This window comes from Mirounga leonina, unplaced genomic scaffold, assembly GCF_011800145.1.
Source record: "Mirounga leonina isolate KUSES-001 unplaced genomic scaffold, KU_Mleo_1.0 Mir_154, whole genome shotgun sequence".
Lineage (NCBI taxonomy): Eukaryota > Metazoa > Chordata > Mammalia > Carnivora > Phocidae > Mirounga > Mirounga leonina.
Window position 1 is genome coordinate 56473718 of NW_023270389.1, and position 24130 is coordinate 56497847.

Sequence of the window (24130 nt, forward strand, 5' to 3'; positions counted from 1 at the left end):
CCACTACAGAATCTTAAGAAATTTCTGTTTTAAGCCACGACATTTTGGGGTGGTTTTGATCCTGCACAGAGAACAGGTTCTCAACTCAAGTTCAGCTGCTCGCCAATCAAAAGTCAATGCTTCAGAGACAAGTGATGGTGGGAAAGAAGAGGTTGCTTTATTTAGGAAGATGGCAACCTGGGAAGATGGTGGACTAATGTATCAAAGCCCATCTTTCCTGTCCAGGCGAAGCTACGGGGTTTTAAAGGGGAAGGAGCGGAAATGGTCGGGGTGACATGTAGGAGAGGCAGGTGCCCAAGCCATTAGTTATGTGTCGACATGAGACCTGACCCTGAACAGACCTGCTGGCATCAGTGGCAGCTGTTTTCAAATGTGGTCAGGTCTTGCCTTCTGGGAAAGTCTGGTCCTTCCTTCACTTCTCAAGGCCATTGGTCTGCAAATCTCTGGGAAAGTAGGTTAGTCCTGCTACAGCCCGAGGGACTTAGGTCAGCAAACGAGGAGTGCAGAACCTTGGAGCGCGTTAACCCTTCTGACAGGTTAGAGTGTTGTTGCAGTATGTTATGCAACAACAGAGAACAGTGGCACTATTAATATGTTTTTGTGGTCCTTTTGTTTCTTTATGTGATGTCACTTTTAAATGACACACGTGATTCCTCATGCCTGTCTTATTTTCCGTACAGAATATATTTTAATTATTATCTACTGAACAGTTAAGCAGTGAGAAGATGATAGGCAAATTTATTTAGAGTAATTACTCCCAGTAATCAGCCCTTTGCCTCCTGTAGGCATTTAAAGAGAAAATGAAATTGCATTTTAAATTAGGGGTGACAAAATTAGTTTTGTCAGTTTTGTATTTTCCACGTTGGTTCTTGTTCATAGAAATTGATGACTGCTGATGTGTTTTATATTTTCTTTAAGAGCTGTGGTTCACAAAGGTTCTTCCAGAGTTTAGCATAAACAATTTATGGGTTAGTTTGGCTTATAAGATGAGTATAATGTGTTATAATATGAGTTAAAAAGTGAAGAGTTTTAATTGTATATAAGTATAATATGAGTATAAATGTGTTATAATGTGAGTTAAAAAGTGAAGAATTTTAATTGTCTCTTCGATGAAGCCATACAATATAAAATACTATCAATGACTCATTTGCTTCAAAATAAAGGAAAGGATTGTCTGGTATAGCTTGTAAAAAACTGGCTGAGATGAACAAGTTTTATTATTTAAAAGTTATATTACAAAGCAGTGATCACCAAGACAGCATGGTACTGGCACAAAAACAGACATATAGACCAACGGAACAGAATAGAGAGCCCAGAAATGGACTCTCACCTCTATGGTCAAATAATCTTTGACAAAGCAGGAAAAAATATGCAATGGAAAAAAGACAGTCTTGTCAATAAATGGTGCTGGGAAAATTGGACAGCTATATACAGAAGAATGAAACTCGACCATTCTCTAACACCATTCACAAAGATAAACTCAAAGTGGATGAAAGACCTCAATGTGAGACAGGAATTCATCCAAATCCTAGAGGAGAACATAGGCAGTAACCTCTTTGACATTGGTCACAGCAACTTCTTTCAAGATACATCTCCAAAAGCTAGTGAAACAAAAGCAAAAATGAACTTTTGGGACTTCATCAAGATAAAAAGCTTCTGCACAGCAAAGGAAACGGTCAACAAAACAAAGAGGCAACCCACAGAATGGGAGAAGATATTTGCAAATGACACGACAGATAAAGGGCTGGTATCCAAGATCTATAAAGAACTCCTCAAACTCAACACCCAAAAAACAAATAATCAAGTCAAAAAGTGGGCAGAAGATATGAAAAGACACTTCTCCAAAGAAGACATACAAATGGCTAACAGACACATGAAAAAATGTTCATCATCATTAGCCATCAGGGAAATTCAAATCAAAACCACATTGAGATACCACCTTACACCAGGTAGAATGGCAAAAATTGACAAGGCAAGAAACAACAAATGTTGGAGAGGTTGTGGAGAAAGGGGAACCCTCTTACACTGTTGGTGGGAATGCAAGTTGGTACAGCCACTTTGGAAAACAGTGTGGAGGTTCCTCAAAAAATTAAAAATAGAGCTACCCTTTGACCCAGCAATTGCACTACTTGGGTTTTTATCTCAAAGACACAGATGTAGTGAAAAGAAGAGCCATATGCACCCCGATGTTCATAGCAGCAGTGTCTGCAATAGCCAAACTGTGGAAAGAGCCGAGATGCCCTTCAGCAGATGAATGGATAAAGAAGATATGGTCCATATATGCAATGGAATATTTATTACTCAGCCATCAGAAAGGATGAATACCCAACTTTTGCATCAACATGGATGGGACTGGAGGAGATTATGCTAAGTGAAATAAGTCAATTGTCATATGGTTTCACTTACTTGTGGAACATAAGGAATAGCATGGAGGACATTAAGAGAAGGAAGGGAAAAATGAAGGGGGGGGAATCAGAGGGAGAGATGAACCATGAGAGACTATGGACTCCAAGAAACAAACTGAAGATTTTGGAGGGGACGGGGGTGAGGGGATGGGTTGGCCCAGTGGTGGGTATTAAGGAGGGCACGTACTGCATAGAGCACCTGGTGTTATATGAAAACAATGAACCATGGAACACTACATCAAAAACTAATGATGTATTGTATGGTGACTAACATAACATAATAAAATAAAATTTAAAAAAATAAAAGTTTTAAAAGCCAGCCATGAGTTACATGCAGTGGTAAGTAAGGGTATTTGAATTATTATATCTTTGTCGTATCCTCAGTCAAGCCTGTCTTGTGCATGAAAAAAGCCAGCTATGAAGAGGCCAGCCATGCTTCTGAGATGGATTCCTTGAATTAATGCCAGTGTGTCCGAGCAACTGAAAATGAAGAAGGGAAAGTGGTGGCAGTTCTTTATCATAATTTTGCATGTCCTCTAAACTGAGTTACTCTAACTCATCTGATTTTTATCTGATATTTGCAAATATTACTCTTGAGGATTTTATGATTATGATACTTAGTGTGGAAAGAGTGCAGCCCTGGGAGTCTTGTGAGCTGGGTGTTCTGTCCTGGAGGTGCCACTGACCAGCTGCGTGACCTTGGTGTGACTCTTTGGGCCTGGTTACCTCATCAGTAAAATGAGGGCATTCAGGTGATCTCCATCTCCAAAAATCTAATTTTGTGGCTTCAGAGTGGGGATAGTGCTTTGCTCCTGTGTGTCCTCTTAGAGGAAAGTGTGATTTTAAAAGTTGCCCTTCAACAGATGAATGGATAGAGAGGATGTGGTCCATATATACAATGGAATATTACTCAGCCATTAGAAAGGATGAATACCCAACTTGTACATCAACATGGATGGGACTGGAGGAGATGATGCTAAGTGAAATAAGTCAAGCAGAGAAAATCAATTATCATATGGTTTCACTTATTTGTGGAACACAAGGAATAGCATGGAGGACATTAGGAGCAGGAAGGGAAAAATGAAGGGGGGCGGAAATTGGAGGGCGAGATGAACCACGAGAGACTGTGGACTCTAAGAAACAAACAGGGTTTTAACGGGTTAGCCCGGTGATGGGTATTAAGGAGGGCACATACTGCATGGAGCACTGGGTGTTGTACAAAAACAATGAATCATGGGGGGCGCCTGGGTGGCTCAGTAGTTAAGCGTCTCCCTTCGGCTCAGGTCATGGTCCCAGGGCCCTGGGATCAAGCCCCTCATCGGACTCTCTGCTCAGCAGGAAGCCTGCTTCTCCCTCTCCACTCCCCCTGCTTGTGTTCCCTCTCTCTCTGTGTCTCTCTCTGTCAAATAAATAAATAAAATCTTTTAAAAACAAAACAAAACAAAAAAACAATGAATCAAAACTACATCAAAAACTAATGATGGGGGCGCCTGGGTGGCTCAGTTGGTTAAGCGACTGCCTTCGGCTCAGGTCATGATCCTGGAGTCCTGGGATCGAGTCCCGCATCGGGCTCCCTGCTGTCAGCAGGGAGTCTGCTTCTCCCTCTGACCCTCCCCCCTCATGCTCTCTCTATCTCATTCTCTCTCTCAAATAAATAAATAAAATCTTAAAAAAAAATAAAAACAAAACAAAACAAAAAAACCTAATGATGTATGGTGACTAACATAACATAAAAATTAAAATTTAAAATAAATAAATAAATAAAAGTTAGCATGGTGCTTGCTATCCATATTTGTTGCCAGTCAAGAAGACATTTGGTTCTTTGTGCATCCCTTGTGCTATGCTTGAGTGTTAAAAGAAGAATTTACTTCCAAATCAGTGATGAACTGACTGCTTAGCATACATTTGTTAAAGTCCAGGGACCAAAAATCAAGTTCATAATATATTAAATGCATTTTTTTTTTTAAGGATTTGTCCTCTGTTATAAAATGTGTTCTAAGAAATATAAATTTTAAAGACCGGTGTTTTCTAATGTGGAGGCCAAGAGCAGGGTGCCCCAAAATGTGCCACTTTTACATATTGATTATTTAAAATAAAAGTTACTTAAGAAACAGCCAGTGCAAAGACACTCAGACTCTCTTCTGTCCCCCTGGATGCAGGAAATAAATCTCCCATAGTACTAAGAAGTAAAAAAGACATCCTTATCACCAGAGATAGAAACTTTAAAGTCAACCAAGCTTTAGAAACAAACCTTGTTACTTTCTTTCTAACCTACTACCTCAGTCCAAATTCTGTTTAGAATTATTTACTAATTAAAGCTTCTAAGCATTTTTTTAAAAATATTTTAAGGGATCTCTACACCCAGTGTGGGGCTTGAACACACAGTTCTGAGATCAAGAGTCACATGCTCTACTAACTTAACCAGCCAGGCTCCCCACATCTGTTTTCTTTATCCTGTCAATCCCTCACAAATTTATTGTCTCTTTGTCTAGGAAGTATAAAAACTGCCAGTTCGGTCATTTATTTGTGTCTCAGTTTCATTACTGGGCCTCTGTGTACACGTGGTAAAACTTTGGCTTTTTCTCCTGTTAATCTGTCTCATGTAAATTTAATTCTTAGTCCAGTTGGAACTGCTTGAAGGGTAGAGTAAGAATTTTTCCTTTCCTACATTAATTAGGACATATGAAACATGACAATTTTAACTTTTTTCCCCCTTAAGCTTTTATTATTATTTTTTTGATTGTGTACCTAATTTTTATTTCCCTGGGAAAGATAGAAAGGTTACTTTGTATAAGTTTTTCAGAGACCTTTAATATACTTTTTATAATTCATTTTGATGTTTGAGGAAACTACTGCTTGGGAATTATAAGTAAAAACTGAACTATTTTAATTTTCAATCTTATTCTTTATATCTGTACAGAACATTGGCTCTGATTAAACCAGATGCAATATCAAAAGCTGGAGAGATAATTGAAATGATAAACAAAGCTGGATTTACTATAACCAAACTCAAAATGATGATGCTTTCAAGGTAATTTGTTGATCATTTTCAGTTATACAAAGTCTAGTACTTGCTTTTTTTTTTTAAATCATCTTTTATCTTTCACGTCATTGTTTAAAATAAAATCTCTCACTGAGTGGCAAAGAATAAAATAGTAATCTTATTAGAATGAGAAAATAGTAAGATACCAGGTAGATTCATCAATAATGATTGAACTCTAAGCAAGAGGGAATTGTCAGATTGTACCTGCCCCATTATTTATTGTCTTCCATAACCCCATTGGCTTTTATAACACCAATGCCTGATAATTGTAATCTCTTCTTCTTAAACACAATATAAAAATTGTAGAAAAGGAAATGAATGTTTGAGTATTTCTATTTGACAAGGGAGTGTTACTGTTGAGATTTCCAAAAGTGATGCATTTGGAAATGGTTACATTTAGCTCCTCCAGTGTTTGTAATTGGTAAATATGCCTATTTACTACCCTGAAAAGCAGTCCATTCTATCTGACCGGATAGTTTCTAAGTTATTTAGTGAAAGCGGGACTTACCTATAGGTAGGGACATTAATACAGCATTAGAGCTGCTCCCGGTGGTGTTCTTAGGTTACTCCACAGGGGTTTTTTTGTTTATTTTTGGTTAGGTGTCTTTTCACTGCTGTTCCTGAGTATGTATATATTTTATGGGACAGTTGCATTTTTGGCTCTGTGAGTACAGGGATAATGGATAGCAGTAGATATTCAACACAGCTTTGATAAGTCTGATCCCTAGAAATCTTAACAAAACACCTTCAATTTCACCCCAACAAAGACATATATTTAATGTGAATTTTTCCCATGTAAGGTCTTTCAGTTTACATATTTTCTAGAAAGGCAGGAGGCTTATGTTTCAGAGCACAGAATCTAGTGCCAGATTGCACATAAGTGCAACACTTACTAGGTGTGTGACTCTGAATAATTTACTCTCTACTTCATTTTCTTCATCAGCAAAATGGAGATTATAACCACCTATATCATAAAGTTGCTGTGAGGGTTCCGTGAGTTTAATGTATGCAAATTAGTTTGAAAAAGCCCAGGACATAGTAAGTGTATATAAATGATAGCTATTGTTGTTAGGAGCAGTAATACTAGTGATATTATTGTTTAGTGAAACTCAGGTCATGACCCTTTTTAAGTAGTTAAATTTGTCTTATTTCTGTATGTATCAAGAATGCTTGCTCTCACAGCAGGTAATGGGACTGAATTCTGGAGAAATGACTTTGAGTAGTTTTAGTGAGATAAAAAGTTGTTTATGTCCTCTGCACTATATGTCCTCTCCACTGCTAGTGCTTGATAAATTTGGCATCAAACTCCCCAAGATAAAGATGCCCAAGAAAACTGCTTCCTTAATTTTTTTACAGCACCTCATAGATCTCTATTAGTTTTACTGTCAAGTCTTGGATTTTGCCCAACTTAAAAGCTAGTAAGTTAGTCTTTTACTCTTTCATGGATGCTAGGCAGAAGATGTGGAACAACTGGGTTAGAGACAATAGACTTTCTTATGGTACAGCAGGCAGCATGAGCATCATGCTTATATTGGTGCTCCTTGCCTCCGTGTCCTGTGGGCATAATATGATATGGATCCAGGTGTATGTTGTACACACAGTTGATTGCATCATAGCTGAGGAGCATTGAACTTGGGTTATCCACTGTTTCATTAGCAAGTGGTACACAAGGCTGCTCTCTGTGCTGAAGAGAGACATGACCTCATCCCTCAAAGTTGCTCCCTGTAAACATAACTGAGAAAAGGCTAGGATAAAGGGCAGTTGGGTCCTTGCATTCTTGGCGTACCCAGTAAGACATGCTAGGAGTACCAGAGACCTGTGGAGGAGTGTCTCCTAGTGCTTAAATCTTTGCTAAACTTGTTTGCTCAAATGTAAGTTCCTCCATCATGACAGTATCTGAAAGACAGCAGCTGAGTTCCATCTGAGTTTGTACTTCCTAGTTCTTAGATTAGTGCCTGATTCAAGGTGGGCACTAGCAAATACCTCAGGAAAGCATTAGTGGATAAATCTTTGTGGGAGAATGGTTTCCTTATAAAAACCCAGCAAGGCATAACAAAACAATAACAGAACCTCCTTTAAGTGGGGATGCACTTGTTAATTTTTCTCTCCGTCTCAACTTTTTAAGGGAGGAATTAGGTAAGGATGATGGGAAAAATTCATGAACTCTCATCTTGGTTTCAATTTTGGATGTTGAATAGAGATAACTGTGGGGTCAGTGACATGTAAGAAGGAAACAATGAAACACTTTTAGTTATTAAGATTTTTCTTTTCACCAATAGTAAAGATTATGATTTTTTCTTTTTTAGTAGCTCAGTTGTGTTGAAATGTTTAGAATTGGTTGTTTTAGTTGTCTTGCTAACTCTTTTAGAATGCTCCCACATGAGTTTTTCCACACATCCAGTTATACCTCACTTTAGGCTATAATATATCCATTTCATTTTTGTGAATTCTTCTCCTGACCTCTGCAGTTGGTAACAGAAAGGACATAAACAGAGATTTGCAGCTAGAGATATGGGTTCAAACCCCCCTGTCCAAGTTATGTAATCATGCTGAACTTCATTATTTTCATATGTAAAATATAGGTATTCATACATATTTTAATATATTATTGTGAAAAATAATTTAATGCTAGCATAATAGGTTCTAGAAAGATAAGTTTTTTTCCCCCTCTCATCTCTTGGGATGAATTTTATTTATCATATTTCATAATATACTTTCATAATCTCTCTATAACCAAAGAAAATATCTCAGTACATTTGGTTTGAATAAGAGTATGCCCTGATATACTTTATTATGTGAATTCATTTTGTAGTAGGCCCGTAAGATCTTAAAACATTGCATACTAAATTATAATGCCCAAAAGGATAATCCTTCGCTAGAGGACACTTAAGTTCTTTGATGTTTTGAAAAGTAGTTGATGTTTTGTTTTTGTTTTTTTTTTGAGAGTTCGTTCTGACTTTTACTACACACCATAGACATGTTCACTAACCAGAGTAGGATGATTCTGTTGATGTTGATAATCTTGTCACATACTGTGAATTCAGTTTAAAGCCTTTAAAACTGTCCAAGTTTGAGAGATACCTGATTTGATTAAAATAAAGAGTTGTTTAGACTTTTTAGCTAATCAGTTTGAAGTCCATTATCTTTTCAGTGGCTCTGTAGATACTCTTTAGTGGGAATATAGATTCACAAGGTAAATCCCTATTGCCCTTAATAAATTCTGAGTATCTCTATATTGCCCCCTTTTTTGGGTGATGTCAACATCGTTAAAGCATTAGTTTTTAATATATTAATAACCAATAAGAATACATTGATATGCTTAATTTGTCAAGCAGATTTTAAAACATAAGATCTAAGAGAGAAAACTGTAACTATTAAATTAAATTCTAGCCTACCCTTTCAAGTTTAAAACCTGAAGAAGAAAGTGACAAATTCCGAATTTGGAAGTGGCTTTGCATTTTTTTATGTAACTTATTTGATCTCTAAAGAACAAATAATTCTTATTGGTCAAATGTTAAACTTTGTTTCAAGAATGTTAAAGATGGTGGTGCAAAGGAAGATAGTAGATATGAACATGAGCAGAAAAGTAAATATTGCCTTTTATATTGTAATTTTATATCTTAATAGATATTCAGGTAGCAAAAAATTTGGAAAGGGGAGGATTTGAGCAGAATATTTGGTGAAAAGTCATTAATCAGTTTACATACAGATCAAAAGAGGATTTCATCTTTATTTTATTTTATTAATGAAAGCTAAAATATTTTAGTAAAATAATTTTTTAAATATAATTCTTAACTTGTCATTTTTGATTATTTTACAGGAAAGAAGCAATGGATTTTCATATAGACCATCAGTCAAGGCCCTTTTTAAAGTAGGTGCTGAATTTGGGGCAAGTGGTTTACAATGGAGGATATCCCAAAAAACTAAAGAATTGTATTTTTACAACTCAGAAATTTGTGACATGGAAAGCATCTGTCAAAAGGATCATAGCAACATCTTGCAACTGTAGAGAACTATTTTCTAAGAATTGTTTTGTTCTGTCCTCTTATTAGATTAGAATTTTTATCATTAAATATCTTAAACTTTAATCAGAAGCAAATAGGATGATTTGCTTAAATTAGAAAAGGTATAGCTTTCTTTTTAGATTTCAGTAAATTAAAAGAGTGATAATTATATTTTATGTTGAGTATTTTTTTTAAAGGTTTTTAAGATTTTTACTTGAGTAATCTCTACACCCACCATGGAGCTCAAACTCTTAGCTCTTCTGACTGAGCCAGCCAGGCGCCCCTGGGTTGAGTGTTTTTGTTGTGCTCTTGGCATTCTTGTATACATAAAACAATGTTCACAGAGCCCTTATTAACTAATACTTTTGTTCCTTGAAATAGTATATGTTAGTATATGTATAACAAACTAGTGGCAAAGGAAAATGAGCTGCTGCTTTTCATGGCTTGAGCTACTGTGACTTAGTGCTGGATTTTTAATTAAGAACCTGTGTGTATTCTTTAATAACTTGAGATAAGAATATCCCAGAGTAGCTTTTATAATAATTAGAGGATATTTTTTCAAGGCCTGTTATTCTGTTTTTTCTTTATTACTAGACCAACTCATTGTTTATTGACTGAAAGTTTACTGTGATCCTTTGAATTCTAATCTACACAAAAATTAAATTCTAACTGTAAACATAAGACCACTCTCATCATTTTCTATATTATGAAATTTTATTTGACTGCAGTGGTAAACCACATTAAAATAAAAAGGAAGATCCTTCTGTACCTTTCAGAGCAATGGGAGAAGCAATAATCAATTGATCAATAATATGCATTTTAAGTCAATGAAGTAGTCTTAAATTCAATGAAACACTGATTTTTTTTTTTTTTTGCCAACAGTAAATGATTTGACAATACTAGTGTTTTGTAGTGACTCAGGCTACCACAAAACACTCAATTTATGAAAATTTTATTTTGCCCATGCAGAATTCACTATATCCAGTAGTTTGGAGATCATAATACTCATATGTGTATTGAAGTACTCCAATTGTAATATATTCTTATTAACAGAGATACGTAGGTTGACAGAAAAATGAAGCAAATCAAGCTTTTACTTGTTCTGTAGTGAGCTGATCCAGTTTATTACAAGTGGTCCTACTATTGCCATGGAGATTTTAAGAGATGATGCCATATGTGAGTGGAAAAGATTGCTTGGACCTGCAAACTCCGGGATGGCTCGTACGGATGCTCCTGGAAGCCTGAGAGCCCTCTTTGGAACCGATGGCATAAGAAACGCAGCTCATGGCCCCAATTCTTTTGCTTCTGCTGCCAGAGTAAGGTGTTTTAAAAATATTTTAATTCTGTTTTTGTTTTGTTAAATGTTCTGTGTTAGAGTAAAGCATTTCTGTCACTGCTGACTTGGGACAGCTTCTACAGCTGATCTAAGAATAGAGAAAACCTTGACCCTTTGCCTAGTATTAAACAGTGGTTCAGTAAGATGTCTCTTTTGTGAACTGGTAACCTGATCATGGCCAAGGTAAGTTTTTTCCAGTTAAAATACTCATCATCCCAGTTTATGTTCCAAAGCCACTTAAATTATTCAGTCTCATCAATGTTTGAATTACTGACTTCATGTGAGACCAGGTAATGGATAGTAAGTATTCAGAAAGAAGCATCATTTCATATATTTTGTTTTTGACTCAGATCTAATGCCATCTTCAAGTTAAATAAACATCCTTTTCTTTTCCCATTTGGAGCTAGTGTTTATGAAAAAGTTTTTATGCTTCCTACCATTACTTCTTGTTTTAAATCCATATAAGTAAGGTATTATACTTGGTTATGGTGATGTTGATTTGATGAAGTTGCAAGTTTATTCTTAGCATCACAACAAGTTTCTCAGCTAATATAAGGTGGTTTTTAGTCTGGTCATGCTTTCATTAAAATAATAGTAGGCAGTTTTTTAATAATTGAATTTTTCTTTTTCTTAGAGCTCCATCAACAGATTCTTTCAGTTCTCCCTTCAAATTAGACCTTGAATCTGATTGTTGTGGTCTAGGTCACTGTTCTATTTTGTTTGGACTACTGCAAAAGCCTCCTAATTCTCCTTTCCTCTTCCTTCTCCTCTTACACTCAATTTATAAAAATTTTACCTTGCTCATGTAACATTAACTAGGCCAAGAGTGAGCTTTTAAAAACAAATCAGATTAACAATTCAATTATTAAAGACTCTCCAGTGAGTTTTTATCTCTTTTATAAAAGAATCACAAGTCTTTATTGTAGCCTCCAGAGCTCTAACCTGATCTGATTCCCTTCTGTCTCTCTGACTTTATCTCCAACCAGTCTCTCCCTTATTCACTGTGTCCCAGGTATACTGACCATCTTGCTATTCCTTGAATAGTTTATTTCTGCTTGGCTCATTCAATTAACAGGAAAGAAGACAGTGTAGTTGGATGGGAGTGAGGAAAGGAGGGGTTGATGAGGTCACAGAAATAATCAGGAGAGATATCACATGGTCTTGTAGGCTGGGAGCCCTTGCAGGGTTTTAAGTGGAGGACTGACATGTTTGACTTGGCATTTAAAAGGGCCATACTGGCTTACTGCTTTGAGAATAGACTGTAGAGGACAAGAGTAGCAACAGGGAGCCCAGTTAAGAGGCTGTTACAATAATCCAGGGAGATGTTGGCTTGGACTAGGGTGGTAGCAGTGAGAAGAGTATATAGATACATTTTAAAATACATTTTAATGGTTGAAGGTCAAATGAACAATCGTTCCTTCCAGATTGAATGTAGAATATGAGAAAAAGAGATAGCAAGGATTACTCCAAAGTTCTTGGCCTGAAGGACTGAAAGGCTCCAATTTACCTAACCTGAAATAAGGAAAGCTGTGGCTAGGGTCAGTATGGATGGAAACTCAGGAGTTACGTTTTGGACATTGCAAACTTAACGTGGATGTTAGTTATCAAAGTAGAGACATTAAGCAAAAAATTTAGTTATGGGAGTCTGGAGTTGGGGAGGGAGGTTTGGACTAATGACATAAATATGGGATCACTGATACCCAAATGGCATTAAAGCTGCGAGAGACTGGTTGAGATTAGCTCGGAGAAAGTACAAATAGAGAAGAAAAGAGAACAAAGATGGAGCCTTTCTGTCCTAGAAGAAGGTTGGGGAGGAGGATGCAGCAAAGGAGGTAGAGCAGGAGCCATCAGTGAAGTAGAAGGAAAAAACTCAGACATAATTATGTTCTGGAGACCAAGTGGGGAAAGTATTCTAAAGGGAGAGAATGATCAGTGGGGTCAAATGAGGCAGATCTATCAAGAAAGAGGGGGACTGAGAATTGACTATTGGATTTTGCAATGCAGAGTCATTGGGGAAGTTGGTAAGAGATGGAGGAGGGGAGGCAAAGTCCTACTGGAATGGATTTAAAAGAAAATTGGAGACAGTGAATATAGAAACTTTTTTGAGGAGTTTTGATGCAAGTTGAGGAAAGAAATGAGGTAGTAGATGTGAGGAAAAGCAGGGTCTTTTTTTTTTTTTTTTACGATGAGAAGAATTACAGATGTGACAAATAGAGGATATAGGAAAAGAGGAAGACTTCCTGGCACAATGTCATTGATTAGGTGAGAATGAGTGGAAATTAGAGCCCAGGTTGACTGCACATTGGTGCAGGGGTAGTCGTCTGGTGCAACAAATGGGAAGGCAGAGTATGTGGGTACAGATGCTTATTCTGATTGCCTCACTTTTCTTAATAAGACAATAGGAAGCAAGGTCAAAAACAGCTAAAAGTGAGGATGGGGGAGAAGGTGTTTATTATTTGAAGAGAGAAATATGATTTGCAAATATTTTCTCAGAGTGTGTTATTTGCATTTTTATTCTCTCTAACAATGTCCTTGGATGAGTAGAAGTTTTTAGTTTTGATGAAGTCCAGTTTATCAATTCATTCTTTCATTGTGGTGTCTCATCTAAGAAATTATATGTAACTAATGAATCATTGAACACTACATCAAAAATTAATGATATACAGTAGCTAACTGAACATAATTAAAAAAAAGAAATTGTCACCTCATCCAAGGTCACAAAATTTTCCCTTTTGTTTTCTTCTAGAAATTTTACAGGTTTTGTTTTTATATTTAGCTCCATGATCCATTTTGAGTTAATTTTTATATATGGTATAGCATATGACCAAAATTTATTGTTTTGCATATAGACATCTGATTGTTCCAGCACCATTAGTTAAAATCACAATTTTTTCTCCATTTAATTGCCTTTGCACATTTGTCATATTTGTTGACTATATACCTGTGAATATTTCTGGATTCTTTCTGCTTTATTGATCTATTTGTCTTTCTTTATGCTGATTTCACACCTATTAAGAAAATAAACATCACCATTAGAAATGGACAAAAATTTGAACAGGCACTTAATCAAAGATGATACATGAATGGTATATAAGCACACATTATGGAAGTACTAATTAAAACGTCAGTGAGATACCACTACACACCTTTTAGAATGGCTAAGGTTTAAACGACTGACCATTTCAAGTGGCAAGTGTGAGGAGAAACTAGAACTGTCATATGCTGCTGATGAGAATTTAAAAGGGTACAATCACTTTGGAGAACAGTTCAGCAGTTAACTAAAATGTTAAACATACACCTACCCTATGATCCAACCATTCCTCTCCTAAGTATTTTCCCATGAGAAATGAAAGCAAATATCAATACAAAGACTTGTGCATGACGGTGTTGTTCATAACAGCCTTATTTGTGATATCCAAAAACTAGAAATAACCCAAATGTCCCAAGAGATGAGTGGATAAACAAATCATGATATTAACACATGGAATAATATTTGGCAATAAAAAGGAATGAAATATTGATATACACTACAGTGGATGAATCTCAAAATAATCTTGCTAAGTGAAAGAAGCTAGACAAAAGAGTACATACTATGTAACTATATTTAAGTAAAATTGTTAAAAATTAAACTAATTCATAATGGTGGAAACAGATAATTGGTCATGGGGCCAACTTATTAATGGTAAGGGAGGTAATGGTAATGGTTAATGATAGGGGAGGCAGGGAGAGGCAGAAGAAAGGGATTATCCAAAGGAAGGTGACTAATATGTTTATTATCTTGATTGTGGTGATATTTTCATAGGAATAAACAAATGTCAAAACTTATCAAATTGTATCCTTTAAATATATTCAGTTTAAAGTATGCTAATTGGACCTCAACAAAACTTAAAAACCAGTAACAACAACTCTGCTCAACTATTATCAATTTCTTGGCTCTGTGTGAGGTACTCTTCCTTGATGCTTGCTTCATGCCTACTGCATACCTCTATTACTTACCATATTTTAAAAGCATTTGTGTTTATGTTTACCCTCCTAGTAGACTGTGAATTCTTTGAGGATGTCCAATTTATTTTCATACCTCCAGGATCTAGGTCACTGGTGTTCACAAAAGTTTTGGAATTCAAAACAACAACAAACCTTATGTTTATTGGGTGCTCACTATTTGACTGGCACTGTTCCAGACACTTTAGTATCTCATTTAATTCTCACAATCTCCTATGCATTTGCTTATATCATCCCAATTTACCAGGAACTGAGACTCAGTGAATTTAAGCGCCTTGGCCTCATGAGGACTTGAGCCCGGGCACCTCTGGTTCCACAGCCCCGTGCTTACCCACCAGCCTCCACTGTGTATGCTGAAAGTGGCGGCCTACCTTGTTTTAAACATTACAGTATTTTATTTTATTTTATTATTTAATTTAATTTATTTTATTTTATAAGATTTGATTTATTTTTTAGAGAGAGATAGTGAGAGAGAGCACAGAGGGGAGCAAGGAGAGGAAGAAGCAGACTCCCCGCTGAGCAGGGAGCCTGTGTGGGGCTCAATCCCAGGAACTCCAGGATCATGACCTAAGCTGAAGGCAGATACTTAACCTGACTGAGCGACCCCGGTGCCATTACAGTCTTTTAGAATACAGAAGTAATGGAAGCACTTCTGGAGAATTTGGAAATTGAGAAAAGAACGTTTGGCATTAGTAATCTTGCCCGTGATGTTTATAGTTTGTTTATGGCATATTTCTTCCAGCTCATTCCCTTGATCATTTATATAATTTATGAACTAAACACCATGTACATGGTTTAAATTTTTTTTATTGATTTTATTTTATGTTAGTCACCATACATTACATCATTAGTTTTTGATGTAGTGTTCTGTGATTCATTGTTTGCATATAACACCCAGTGCTTCATGCAATATGTGCCCTCCTTAATACCCATCACCAGGCTTATCCATCCCCCACCTCCCTCCCCTCTAAAACCCTCAGTTGTTTCTCAGAGTCCATAGTCTCTCGTGGTTCTTCTCCCCCTCCGATTCCCCCCCTTACATTTTTCCCTTCCTACCTTTTTTTTTTTTTTTAACATATAATGTATTATTTGTTTCAGGGGTACAGGTCTGTGATTCATCAGTCTTACACAATTCACAGCACTCACCATAGCACATACCCTCCCCAATGTCCATCACCCAGCCCCCCATCCCTCCCACCCCCCACCACTCCAGCAACCCTCAGTTTGTTTCCTGAGATTAAAAATCTCTTATGGTTTGTCTCCCTCTCTGGTTTCATCTTGTTTCATTTTTCCCTCCCTTCCCCTATGATCCTCTGTCTTGTTTCTCAAATTCCTCATATCAGTGAGATCATATGATACTTGTCTTTCATTGATTGACTTATTTCGCTTAGCATAATACCCTCTAGTTCCATCCACGTCATTGCAAATGGCAAGATTTCGGATTTTTCTGATGGCTGCATAATATTCCAGTGTGTGTGTATGTGTTTGTGTGTATACTGCATCTTCTTTATCCATTCATTTGTTGATGGACATCTTGGCTCTTTCCATAGTTTGGCTATTTGTGGACATTGCTGCTATAAACATTGGTGTGCACGTACCCCTTCGGATCACTACATTTATATCTTCGGGGTAAATACCCAGTAGTGCAATTGCTGGGTCGTAGGGTAGCTCTATTTTCAACTTTTTGAGGAATCTCCATACTGTTTTCCAGAGTGGCTGCACCAGCTTGCATTCCCACCAACAGTGTAGGAGGGTTCCCCTTTCTCTGCATCCTCTCCAACACATGATTTTAATTTAATTTGATTCGTTTTTTTCACTTAATATAACATTTTACATGTTAGCAGATTACTGTCATAAGAGTAAACTTCGGTGGGTGCAGAATATTTTATTGTATGAATAGAACATGATTTATTTAAATATCCCCTTACTTTTGGACATTTTGTTAGGTTCTCATTTGTTTTTATTTGTAAATAAGGCTGCATCATGGAGCTAAATATAAAACTGAAACTAAGTCATGGGACTTTGTGTTTCATTTCTGAATTTTTTGGATTTTCTGAGAACAGATTCCTTATTTGATATTAGAGTATGTAGAGAGTTCAATATTTTAATGTTTTAGTCCAGGTCATTTACAAAAATGATATTTATTTAAAATTATAATGTAAAAGTTTTGGAGAAACTTTTAACTGGCAACCATTTTGTGATACTTTTATTAGGGTAATTAAAGATATGAATGTAGAGTAGTCAGATGTTTTAGTGAGATTACCATGGATCTTAGGTGAAATTATGCAGTGCAACTGTATACTTTACAATTTGTTAAATAAAATAGAGTAAAAAAAAATTGAAGACTCCATGAATCTTTATTTTATATTTTGAGAAAGTTCCATATCTCTGTCTTTCCCTTCTAGGCAATTAGGAACATATAAAAGGCTAAGAGTAATAGCAGGGACTCTTGGAAGGAGAAGAGCTTTATGCAATTTATGTAAGCAGCTCAAATCACAAAGGAAAATTTTTTTGTGTGACTTTACATTTGTTGTGTGAAGTCTCTAATTTAGTTGCCATAACAATGACTTAGTAGAAGTGCTTTTGCAAATGTTGGCTTAGATTGATAATTGGGACAGAAAGGACAACCTGTGCGGGGAGAAAGAGAAAGCAAAAGCATGAAATAGCATTACTTTCACTAGGAAGGTGTATTTATTTATTTTTTTTATTTTTATTTTTTTAAAGATTTTATTTATTTATTCATGAGAGACAGAGAGAGAGAGAGAGAGGCAGAGGGAGAAGCAGGCTCCCAAGGAGCAGGGAGCCCGATGTGGGACTCAATCCCAGGACCCTGGGATCATGACCTGAGCCGAAGGCAGACGCTTAACTATCTGAGCCACCCAGGCGCCCAGGAAGGTGTATTTAAATAAAACCTTTATATTCCTTGCCTTAAATACATATTTATTCAGCATATGTAAATGAGAAAGCTGGCATTTTCATTTTGAAAAGTTGAGGAAGAAAAGAAATGAAAGTTGAGGCCAAAATAGTTGGCCCAATAATTGGCTAAAACTAGAGGTAGAACAACTGAGCATAACTTCTTTACTTGTGAAAGCCAGATGATGGAAAAGGTTCCTCAGGTCTTTGGAACCAGTGAGACCTGGATTTAAATACTAGCTTTGCCACTTGCTAACCTGTAAGGGCTTGTTACTCAGGCTTTCAGGGTGTCATTTCTCTCATTTGTGCAACGTGGATAGATATATTTTATTTAGCACATGCAGAATTTATCAGTTTCTGAATTTCAGTCATTTCAAAATATTAATTGAGAAAGCTCTAGTGAACAAGACAAGGTCCTGACTCACTTGGAGCCTACATCTATTCTGATGGTTGGAGGGGTGCTAGATAATAAATAAATAGACATAAAACATGTCAGGTGGTAAGTGCTCTGAGAAAATAAAGCAGGGGAAGGGATAGAAAAAGAGGAAGGATTGTGTGTTGAGTAGAGGTGAGGAATGCTATTAAGGGTAGGGTCAGGAAGTCTTCACTTTACTTTTTTTTTTTTTTTTCCCCAATTTTATTATGTTATGTTAGTCACCATACAATACATCATTAGTTTTTGATGTAGTGATCTATGCTTCATTGTTTTTGTATAACACCCAGTGCTCCATACGGTACATGGCCTCCTTAATACCCATCACCAGGCTAACCCATCCCCCAACCCCCCCTCCCCTCTAACACCCTCAGTTGATTCTCAGAGTCCATGGTCTCTCATGGTTCATCTCTCTCTCCCATTTACCCGCCTTCATTTTTCCCTTCTCCTAATGTCCTCCATGCTATTCCTTATGTTCCATAAATAAGTGAAACCATATGATAATTGACTTTCTCTGTTTGACTTATTTTACTTAGCATAATCTCACTCTACTTTTAAGCAGAGATCAGAAGGAAGTGAGGGAGAAAGCCATGCAAATATCAGGGAGAAAGAACGTTCCGTGAGAAAGGGAACAATGTATGCCAAGTTTCTGAGGTGGGAACATGTTGGCTACATTTAGGTGAACAGTGAATGGATGAGGCCAGTGAGGCCGGGTGGGAAATCTAAGTGTTCTCATGGGACTAGGAGATGAGCTCAAGGTATAGTTAGGGGCCAGGTCACATGAGGCCTTGCAGACATCTAGAACTTTAGCATTCACTCCGAATGAGATGAAAGGCCATTGGAGAGTTCTGTGCAGAGGAGCGACATGATGTTTTACAGGTTTCCTGCTGCCTGCTGGGTTAAGAGTAGATCAGACCAGGTGGGTGTAGGTATGTATATGTGGGGGAGGTTGGCTTGGGACATCAGTTAGGAGTCATCAAAGGGAGAATTGGTGGTGGGCATAGACCAAAGTGACAGATGTGGAAGTGGTTGGATTCTGGATGCATTACAAGGATTTCCTGATAGATTGAATGGATGGCTAAGAAAAGGAGAGGAATAAGTTTATTTTCTTTGGCCTGTGCAGTTGGAGGGGCAGGAAAAACAGGGTGGGAGTGAACAGATTTATGGGAGACAGTGGAAATCAGGACATTTTAAATATGAATTTAAGTGGTAGTGGTAGTGGCATAGATATGGGTGTGGAGTTTAGGAAGGAGGTTGGACTGGAGGCAGAAACGTGGGAGCCATGACAATACAGATGGCTGGAAGTTGTTTATTACGTTTCTTACTACTTAAGTAGAGTAATAAAGGAAGCAGTATGATGGAAAAGTACTTGATGTCTAAGGAATAGAACATTTTTATTCTAAAATATCTTAATGCCAGAATTGCACTGGTATATACATTACTCTAGACAATTCCTCATCTTCTCTGTGATTTTTAAGATTGTACGTCAGTGTGGCACACTTACATATCCTATGATCTTTCCGTTTTTAAATTCAATGAAAAATGAGTATTTGAGCCATTTGTTTAGGTGCTAAAGGACTTACAAAGCTATGCAGGTTAGTTACTTGTTTCAAATTTGAAATTTGTGAAGGGCAATTATCCAAATAACCACAATTTTATAAAAGTACAGGGTATTGAATGGGGGCATCACAAAAGGCCTCCTGAGGAGGTGACATTTGAAGTTGGTAGAATTCTTTGGACTTTGGGACAGAGGGTTTTATAGGGAATAGTAGAAATAACAGTACCAAAAGCTTAGAGGCAGGAAAGCTTCTGTCTAAATGATTAAAAGAATTAATTAGTGTGACTGTGTTTGGGCTGTTCAAGTTGCTGAGTTGTCATCTAAGTGAACCATGTGTAAAGCAAATAACATAGCCTGAATCTGGTTATAAAATAAAGTTTATATGATTTAATTGTATGCTAGAACTATAGTAAGTTCATTTGTTTTTTTGTTTTTTGGGGTTTTTTTTAAGATTTTATTTTTGAGTAATCTCTACACCCAACATGGGGCTCGAACTTACAACCCCAAGATCAAGAGTTGCATGCTCTACTGACTGAACCAGCCAGGTGCCCCCAGTTCATTAGTTTTGACTGGTTAAAAGTAATTTTGTGGTTCTGATTCTTAAATACTAATCTATTTCTATAAAGAATTCCCTAGTTTTTAATTTTACATATTTTAATAAAAAGTTTAAAATTGGACCTGTGTCTATGAACTAATGCTTTGGGGAAAATAGGAACTTTGTTTTCATTACTGCCAATATTCAAAATATGTTAAGATGTTATTAGTTTTAATCCTGGGGCAGAATGATACATATTCTCATTACTTTAATTAATACTTTTTTATATGATATTTTGATTATAAGACTTAAAACAGGGTTCAGTTAATCAGTTAGTCTTGTTAAAATCATTTTTGGAAAACTTGAAGCAAAGAATTTATATTATGAAACTTTAATTGCATAGTTTTTCCCCTCTCATGTAAATATCCTAGAAGTTCAAGATAAGAGATTACATAGGCCGAAGTTATTTCTCTCTGTCTTTAGGAAATGGAGTTATTTTTTCCTTCAAGTGGAGTTTGTGGACCAGCAAACACTGCTAAGTTTACAAATTGTACCTGTTGCATTATTAAGCCCCATGCCATCAGTGAAGGTAAGTGCTATCTTGAATACAGTATATCCAAATACATTTTGTTAATAGGAGCTTATTTTGTTAGTTTATTTTCTTGGTGTATTATATATGCAGAAATTAAAATATAATTTTAGTATTTTAATTTTTTTCTTTAAAGACATGAATAAAGGTGACATGAGGGAAAAATCTGTCTCCATCTATATATATCTTTGCATCTACATTCTTAAAAAAGTTTTCCTTGAGTTGCTTATCATGGTCATGCTTATCCTGTTTCAGGTCTTGATTCCTTGACTTTTAATCTGCCTCCTCTCCTCCCAATCACATAACCAATTCACTTAATTCACTGAAATAATTCTCCTAAGTACAATTTAAAACAATGTCTACCATATCTGTGGTATGCCCTTTCTGAGAAAGCTGGAGAAACTTCCTTTAGTTTTTAGTATCTGAAACAAAATTCTTTGAATATATAAATATATATATACACATACACACATATATACACATGTATGCACATACATAGATAGGTAGATTGTACAGATGGTTGTATACTGAGAGTTTGCAAGCTTTTTATCTTTATTTGTCTTCTATTTATTTTAGTCTGCTGTATGTAGTTTTGTCAACTATTCCAAATCCTTTTGGAAATGAGATGGGTATGAATTAAAAGATTATCCTTATAAAACTAGAATATTCTAAATAATAAACATAATTGACAGGGTTTTTTAGTTTTATTTTTTCTAAATATCAAAGTAATTCAGGTATACAGTAGAAAATTTGGGAAAAAAAGTAAGAAAGGAAACAGTAAAAGTGACCTGTTTTCCCATTATCTTGATATAGTCATTCCTCTCAATCCTTTTCTTTTGAATGTGTGTATGTGTGTTCACTGACATGTAATCGTTAAGATGGTTGAGATGTATGTCCGTAAGCTATTGTTTTAATTTAATTTTAGGGAGCATTTTTGGATGCTCTTAATTCTTCATGAGTATTTCAATAGTTGTACACTATGCAGTCATATAGATGTAGTATAATATTGGGATACTTAGGTTGTTTCCAGGTTTTTGATGTTAAAAATATAGCTTTGAAGAATATTTTTGTACATTAATATTTGACAGTATCTCTAGTCATTTCTTCTGGCTAGGTTCCTGGAAATAGAATTATTGGTTGAAAGGATCTGAACCTTAAAGATCTTGTTGCATAATGAATACTTCTTTAATTATTGAGGAAGTGCTTTAATATCTTGTAGATCCTTAGGACCACAGTTATAGGGAACTAACATGCATGATGGGTAACGAACATTTACAGAGACCTTAACACCTTGTGCTGGGTTGTAAACTGAGTACCTTATACATTATCTCCTTTAATATTCACAGCAATTATGCCAAGTAGGTGGATATATCATTCTTTTCCAGATAAGTGGGCTGAGGCTATCTGAGAATAAGTTATTTCTGCCAATTTAGAGTAGGGAATCCAAGATGCAGAACCTCCATGTTCTTTCCTCGACACGTATGGCTCCATAGCAAGATGTTTACAATAACATGTTTAGCAACACTTACACAGGCAGTAATAGTACTATTTGAAAGGGCTGGTGTTGATAAGCTATGGAAAACAAAATTGGGATTACCTCAGGATGAATACACACACATTTATACCCACATACATACACACACACATACAGATACATACATAATATACACACATGTTTTAATGTGATGAGACAAATTCTTGTTTAAGGGCCTCAACTTCATTAAAAAGCTTATCTTTGGTTTCTTAATACGTTTCAATTGTTTTTTTTTTTTTCCCTCTCTTTTCTCAGTTGGGTTTTTAACTGTTTTAATTTTTTCAGCAAAATGTGATGTTTGGAGAGACAGGAATAAAATAGAATTATAGTAAATACTAGTTAATACTTTAATAATTGCCTAGATAAATATAACTGAAATCTAATAACATTGATTAAATGAAAACATGATGTCAAAATGACTAATTTTATATTTATACAGGTTTAAATAATTTTTAGTCAGCTATTCTTTGAAGATTAGCTATATTTCATGTGTCTATATTTGGTACATAACATTAGAAACATGAGTTGATTAAAGAAAATTTTTGTAAAATCTAATCAGATGGCAGAATACTTTAAATTTTGGCATTTCAAGGCTTTTTTTTCTAAATCTCAATTTTAGGGATCCTTTTAGACACTTTTTAAATGTGCAAATAATCCAATTCAGCTTCAAGTTTAAATTGTGGCTGCAAGGAAATGCAGTTTGAAGCCTTGTGTTGAATTTATTATTAGATTTGTGCAGGCCCTTTCATTGCTGGTTTATGTTTATCTTTTTCTATAGTGATCTCAATTCCTGGTATATTTAATCTCACCTATGGTCTAGCATAGGCATGAGGGGAGAAGAGACTTTTTTAAAAAAAGGTGTTGTTGGTAAGAGAGCAGTTGAAATCAAATTGGTTCATTTCCTTCTATTGACTGTTAACTCCCCCAAAGAAGGCCAGAAGAGCTTTAAGCAACAAAACTGTTGCTCACTACAAGGAGAGCACATCTTGACAGTCTTGGTCAACTTTACCAGGGAGAGATAATGGGCAGATATTGTAGAGTTTTGGGTGTGACCTTGAGAGATTTAAGGTGGGTCTTTCAGTGCAGTGATGGAAACTGCGTAAGTTCCTGATATAATAGTTTAGGATTAGCGGAAACAGTGAGACAAGGATCTTAACCAAGCCTTGTAAGTACACAGTTGTTGGATAAGTGAGTTGTTTGTCCAGTTGAGGGAATATTGCGAAAAGGGGACTGTTTGAGTAGTCTATTGTTGGGGTAAATGGACTTTTGGGAAGTTCCTGAAGTAAATAATGAAGTTATTTACTGATTTACAGCCTTATCTTTGGGTAAGAATTTCTTGGCACAAATAAAGTCATGTGCATGTAGGCAGCCTCAGTTCTTAGTCCTACAGTTAATCTATGTAGATGTGGAAGTTTACTTCTCCTAAGAGAGCTAGAAAAGAGAGACCTTAGTGTGCAGAATAGATGGTGGGAAAAAATAATGAGGTGCGCTTGGGGCATTTACAAGTCTTTTTACGTTTGTAGATTGAAGTACATTTTGTCATTTGGGGGCTCAGGTTTTAAAAGGGAAGAAAAACAAGGTGAATGTTTTTGTGTTCTTTTTTCTTTTTTAATTTAAAAACTGTGCAATGTATTTGTTTTGATGTCCTCAGTATTACTTTCATGTAGTTAAATTCCATCAATGAAATGAATTATTTTTACTCTGAAATCAGGCTGTGTAGGCTTGAATTTTGGCTCTGCTATTTAACTAGCCATGGGATATTGGACAAATTACTTAAC

The 24130-nt window shown here is 36.0% G+C and overlaps 1 protein-coding gene across 4 annotated transcripts in view; it reads left to right on the plus strand.

The window, feature by feature from the left end:
* Window positions 1-24130, plus strand: part of NME7 (NME/NM23 family member 7) — a 273460-nt gene that overhangs the window by 53408 nt on the left and 195922 nt on the right. For all 4 annotated transcript variants that reach the window (XM_035010884.1, XM_035010887.1, XM_035010886.1 and 1 more), the window contains exons 4-7: window positions 5326-5436; window positions 9269-9319; window positions 10561-10768; window positions 20713-20818. In XM_035010884.1, the coding sequence (XP_034866775.1) occupies window positions 5326-5436; window positions 9269-9319; window positions 10561-10768; window positions 20713-20818 (476 nt within the window). The remainder of the gene's footprint in view (window positions 1-5325; window positions 5437-9268; window positions 9320-10560; window positions 10769-20712; window positions 20819-24130) is intronic.